The following is a 6,964-nucleotide window of genomic DNA, read 5'->3' as shown; positions in this document are numbered from 1 at the left end:
ATATATATATATGTATATATATATATCGATTATATATAAGAAACTAATATTTATTAAAGCATCAGACCACTGCTAAAGATAAGCATCAAGCTTACGTTACCATAAATGTATGTTATGTATCTAAAGCACGCAAACAATATCTACTAAAAGAGAAAGCTATCAACTATATATATTAACTATACATATTAGCTACATATTTATATATAGTTAATATATAAATCTATATGTATTTGATATAGTCTACATGGAAATAAAAATTTTCGTTTCGATAAAGACAAATGTAATATTTAGTCGTTTGGGCTCGCACCTCTAATATCCGTGGATGGCTCACTTTTGGACAGTTCGTGATCGTTGCTGCGACACGAAGTCGTCTTCGAAGGGCTTTTATAATGCGCCAACACATCGTTCTTCCCAGATGTAGTTTGATTCTGATGGGGGAAATGAAAAGTCGTACTATGAGGCCACGATGCGGGCGGTGGACTTCTGACCAAATGCTCATGCACTTGGGCTAAAGTTAAAGGGTCGGTGTCACCCAATTCCTAAAAAGAATAAGCGTTTCAATCGTACAAAATAATAAAAATTATCTGTATATTATTCTGAAAATGAGAATTAATATTTTTATACTATTTTGTATGTTATACACAGTATATTATAACTTAAACCAAGCTAATTTAATTAAAATCTAAATTATAACGAACGTTATTGTACTTGATGTGAAAATGATAATTAATCTTTATAGTTATTTTACGCGTATTTTTTATGCATAAAAACCCTTAATATAATTTAAATATAATCCATCATAAATCTCATTAATTATATATATATTTTAATTATATATATATTTTATATATATTTTGTTTAAAAATATTTTTATATTATTAGATTGTGTTCCACGAATTAATGATAAAATGATATCAAGAATGAAAAATTAGGGTAGAATAAATTGAGGTAATTGAAGTTATCACCCTCTTGAATAGAATATTTATGACTGCACTCGAGAAGGGATGAGAATAAGGTAGATAAAGTATCAGTTAAGTATGCTTCGATCGATGACCATTAGTTTATCGATAAAAAGGGAATGTATGTATGTCTACCTTAGGGTGGAAAATTTTACGTTAATTGTAAACTGGGGAGTATTGAATATAGTAATATAACGGGAAAAATTAGACGGATATATATTGTATTAATATAGGAATAAAAATCTATTCGAGACAAATCTTGAAGGGTTGCCTATTAACAGGCGCAGGTTAAATTAATGCTTGTTTACCAGACAAAATCTTCTTTTGTATATGATTCTATTAGAAGCTATTTAAAATAAATCCATATAACATATAGAGTTTTCGTAATCTTAATCCACTTGTTGAAAATAAGATCATCTATAATTGGATTTATTAGCTTAATGTTTTGTTGTTTTATAAAATTTATTTATGTTTTTATTTATGTTTAGTAGTACGTTATTAAATATATACTATTCATAGTTTTTTATTTTAACGGAGAATTGATTTATTTTACTCTTTAATGTTATTTTTAATTTTTAATTTTTTTCTAATAATAATAATATTTAATAATAATCAAAATCTATATCTTTAGATATTCATTGATATGTGTTTAAAAATTTCTATATTTATATATATAAATATATAATATTTATATATTTATATATATATATTAACATATTATATATTTTATCATAGTGTCATAAAAATCAATAAATCTTATATATATAACCATTAAAAAAAATGTATTTTCTTATAATTAGAGCAACGTAATTTCTTTAGCCTTTACTTACTTTCCAATAAAATTTATTAAATAAGATGTCATGCTTTTAAACTTTTAGTTTCTTAATATTATTATTACTATATAAATTTTATTAAGAGATATCTCATGTGTCTAGTTACCAATTTATATGACTTATATGTAATTTGATATTTTATTAGAATTATATAGTTAAATATTACAATAATATTTCTTTAATCTTAAGTTTGAAATTATTTATATATTTTTTGGCATATTTTTCATGTCTGCAAAATATTATAATATCAATATAATAATATAATATAATAATTAATATTATTTAATTATTACTTTAAATCTTCTAAAATATTTTGTTTAATTTGTAAAATTTGTTTAACAAAATAAAATTCTTATTAAATAACATTTTTAAGAATCTTTATAAATGATATAATATTGTTTTTTCATTATTTCAAAATTTAGAACTTTCATTAAGATAATATTTAATCATTAAAATAATTTTAAAATTTTAAAATTTTAAAATAAAATATTTATGATATTTTTATGCGTTTATCACATTGGTTCTAATCCATTCTCGATTAGATAACTATTATTACTTACATTTAATTAAATTATTATCCATTTTTTATCTATTTTTGTACAATTAAGTATATACTTTATTAAGAAATAAAATTATCATTATCTCTAGAATATTGTAACTGATTATATTTACGTAACTGATTAAATTTTATCATCGACTAGATATAGAACTTATCATTTAATGCATTTTTGTTTTATATAATTCGATTCTGTCATTATCACAAATAATATGTCACTCACTGTTTTTATTGTTAGCTTGAGATGTTGTTAATTGCATCATTTTGATCAATTTTTTCTCTTACATATAAGTGACTATTAAGCTTTAGTTTTCAAGTTACATACAAAATATTTTTGGTGCCACTATTATATTCTATTTCTATATATGTATTCGTGATAATATGTGTGAATAAGCATATAGATTGTCACTTATCATTATTTATACATGCATATAAAGATACCTGAATAGCCAATATGTACAATAACAGATGAGCTTATCGAAAAGCAGCTTCCTTAAAGATTTGAATATTATTTCTTTTTAAGATACTTTTTATATATGACATATATGTATTACACTATAGATAAAGAAAACAATAAATGTGATTAAATATGAGATTAATATTATTATTATTAAATTATAATTTCAGTAATTATAATTTTGGCTGTTCAAGAATTATTTTATTAGTGTCCCATGTAACTTTGTTAACTAGAATATCTCGTTTGTTTTTTGAAAATATTAAAAAATGTTTCAAATAAAAGTTTAATGATTGATGAGCAGAGCATAATGTAATTAATTTTTTTTTTTTACATGAATGCGTAAGGGACCTGTAAAGGTCAATTTTAAAATATAAATAGTATGTGCTCCGCTTGAAGCATTTAATTTTTATCTGAAACATTTTTTGATATTTGAACAAAAATAATGACATACATAATAATAGTATTAAATGATATACTCTATATTTTATTTTTATATTTTATGGATTTAAAGAAACCATGAAATTTTTAAATTTAGATACTAGATAAATCTAGACTCATGATACTAACAATAAATTTTTATTATATAAAATGTTATGATATTTTAATAAAATAGAATAATAATGATATAAGAAAAAAAGATATAATGAAAATATATATAAAATCTATATAAAACTTTTGAAATAGATTTTAAGAAGCATTTTTAAAAATCAAAATAATAAAATAAATTTCGTTTAATAAACTTCGTAATCGTAATAAACTTCAATCTCATAGCAAATAAGAAAAGTTATTTTTAATAATCGATTTATCATCCCTGTTTTCTTTTTTCTCACTTGAATACCGAGTATTTAAGTTCACTTCTTTTGATGGCTAAAGCTTCTGGAATTCACCCAAAGCACAACAATGGACTATAGATAAAGTACACAAAGTTCCATGTACACTAGACGCTACTATAGAAAGGCTTATTGTAGCCTCGCCAGTTCAGGGTTAATGGAATGAACGTACCATCCTCTGTAATAGACAACTATTATGAATGATCAATAATAACTAATTCTATATCTGGAAAATTATTTTCGTTATCTTTTAAAATGTAATATTTTTATGAGATGTATCTAGGTAATTCAATCCTATTAGAAATCTGATATTTATTACAATTATTTTAATTTTTAATTTTACTATAAATATTCTTCAATTATAAAATTTTTTTTAAAATAAATTTTGAACCATTTATGTATATGTATTTTTCTAAATATACACAATAAGTTTCTAAATTGGTAATTGATTTTAAACATAATATCTAATTCAATCATTGGATAAATTTCTTATAATCATTTCTGATCTTCTTAAAATAATAACTTGTAATTTTAAATCCAATTTAAATCCAATTTTGTTTTGTTTATTCTGACATGGAATGGTCTCATCGAATTTTTCTGTAAAGAGTTCTGTATTTATTGTGATTTATGAAAATGATTGAAAATTGAACGATATTTTTCATTGTAAAATTTATATTTATTGAAAGTAACGTATCTGCAAATTATTTATTTCTGAAGTATTTTTAAATTATATAGTAATTTTTGTTTCAAGTATCTTGAATTTTTATAATTGATCTATAGTAAGATCACTGAACAATTATAGTGCTTCGGAAATAATGCTTATGTAACAACTAATACTACATTTGGCTTCTTCTTGATATAATCTATCCGAAAGGTATCTTGATATTAATCTGCGTATGTGATTATATAAGATTTCAAAAATTTCATTTATGCAATATTATTATTTAAAATCTTACAAGTGGTTATTATCTTTGAATTATAAAAATTAAGATAAAATTTAAAAAATTTCTTTTCATTCATAAAATGAAAAATGAAATGTTAATTGTACAATTGTAACAATCTTTAAGTATGTAAATAAGTATCTAAATCTATCTGAATAATTATAAGTATTTTTTTAAATATTATCAATAATTATTTAATATATTATGTATCAAGACAATATAATGATGTCAGAATTTTCTATTTTTATTTCTATTTTTTATTCTTGTAATAATTCTTGCTTACATTTTACTATTAATAATATTGGTAAATTATTTTTTAATATTAAAAGTATATTTAATACTATTATTAATAATATCAATAATTAAATCTTAATTTCAATTATGCACATAATTCCCCTAAAAAAATGATCCCATGATATTGTGTTTGATTAAAAATATCTCTTCAAATATCTCATCTCCAACATGATATTCTTTGTCTACTCAAAACAGTCGCCATATCCTGAAAGACTGTTCGAAGGAAGAAAAGACGTATCACTCTTAACTAATGCCCCTTCCCATCGCCCTCGCCATCAAGTTCACGCTAGCATTAATAATGCAAACTGGCCGACCGATCGATGCTTCCTTTCACGCTCTTATGGACCAAGACAAAGGCGAACGAACGCGAAAGGAGAAAGAATCGCTCACCTGAGACATCAGGATGGCGTCATCGGACTCGGACTCCTCCAACGATTCCACTAAACTTTCGCGGCTCGCCAATACCTGAAAAATACAAATTAATGGTTTAGTAATAATAATACAAGTGAAATATCGAATTTTTCGAAGGTGTGGGAAGTGAGTCATGGATTTATTTGAGCGTGACGAAGTAATCGTGTTATCTGTTATCTGCGTTCATTGAAAATTTACTGGTAACGTTGTATGAATATTTTACTAATAGAATATAGAAATTTGAATTTATGTTTTTATACATAATTTGTACTTTTGTTAATTAATTTTTAATTTATGCATAACGTAAATATGAAATTTATTAAATTAATCGCTTGTCTTTAAGACGTATATTCACTTTTAACTGTCATTGTATGTGAAAGTACATCTATAAGATATAGATATTTTGTTTATTATATAAAGGATATATAAAAAATTTAATATTGAATTTAATATTGAATTACAAAAAATTATATTATAAAAAAAATATAAATATTTTTAGAAAAATTATTCTCAATTTATTAAAATGAAATAATATTTCATTTTATATGAAGATGATAAACATAACCTATAATAGTATATATACATATACATATCATTAATATATATATTATATATATTATATATTGATTTTGACAAATTGACAGTTTGAAGTTTCTTAGAATATAATCTTTTCAATAGTATTAGCTTATTCTATAAGTAATGTCATTTTAAAAAAACATTAAAAAACTTTTTTTTAAAAAAACTTAAAATGTAATTAAAATTGTAATTGCAAAGTATTATATATTACAAATAATTTATATTATTATAAATAAATTAAATTAAGTCAACTATAGTTCATAATGAAAAATTATATAACTTTTGCTATTAAAAAATGACAAATAATTCTTGTTTTATTATAACAAAGCAATAATTGATATTAATTATTGTATCATATTGTATTTATTATTGTATCATATTTTTTTTTTAAATTTTAAAGAAATAGCATTTATTTTTTTTTACTATTAAATTTTTTAAGTGACAAAATCTTTATCACTCTCTTTTTCTCTTTAAAAATGCAAAAAATATGTATGAATAAATATCATTATTTTTTTATTGAAATTTTATTACATTTTTAAAAATAATAATGAGTGAGAAATAAATTTCAAATTTAATATTATTATAATTTTTTTAATAAAATTTTTTTTATTTAAAAAATTTTCTAATATGTAGAAAGAATTTAAAGAAAAAACAGGAAACAATAATAATTCATATTTCATTTCAATTTGTTTCCATGAAAAACCATTTTTTAATATAAGAGAATGAACGTTCATTGTTCATACTGAAAAGAGCTTATCTGTTATCTACATTCGTTATATTTCCTTAGTGGAAATATTAGTGGAAATATGAGTGCAACTGATTGTTAGATTTATTGCATTTGAAGTATAGTATTAATAGTATTGATGGATGTCGAGTGATGTAGAAAACTGGGACAGGATATAGGTATTTTTTTCTTTAGATAAAAATAGAAAAAAAATCGTTCATAGAGATTGGATAGGTTAATGAGCTTTATCTTTAGACTATCACTTTTAATAATATATTTTTCTATTTATTCTATTTGTCAAATACTAATAAGAATTAAAAAGAAAAAGAATATATATGATAAAATTTATAAAATATTTTATAAAATATTTATAAAATAATTTA

At 21.8% G+C, this 6,964-nt stretch overlaps 1 protein-coding gene across 7 annotated transcripts in view; it reads right to left on the bottom strand.

Annotated features, from left to right (window-relative positions):
- The window catches only part of LOC102670919, a 34,959-nt gene that overhangs the window by 4,788 nt on the left and 23,207 nt on the right, over window positions 1–6,964 (bottom strand). For all 7 annotated transcript variants that reach the window (XM_031514654.1, XM_006624683.2, XM_031514653.1 and 4 more), the window contains 2 exons: window positions 5,261–5,335; window positions 308–539 (listed from right to left, as the gene is read on the bottom strand). In XM_031514654.1, the coding sequence (XP_031370514.1) occupies window positions 308–539; window positions 5,261–5,335 (307 nt within the window). The remainder of the gene's footprint in view (window positions 1–307; window positions 540–5,260; window positions 5,336–6,964) is intronic.

The sequence above is a fragment of the Apis dorsata genome, unplaced genomic scaffold (assembly GCF_000469605.1).
Source record: "Apis dorsata unplaced genomic scaffold, Apis dorsata 1.3 scaffold_1093, whole genome shotgun sequence".
Classification (NCBI taxonomy): Eukaryota; Metazoa; Arthropoda; class Insecta; order Hymenoptera; family Apidae; genus Apis; species Apis dorsata.
The sequence above is the reverse complement of the archived record's forward strand: the minus strand, read 5'-3'. Positions and strand labels throughout refer to the sequence as shown.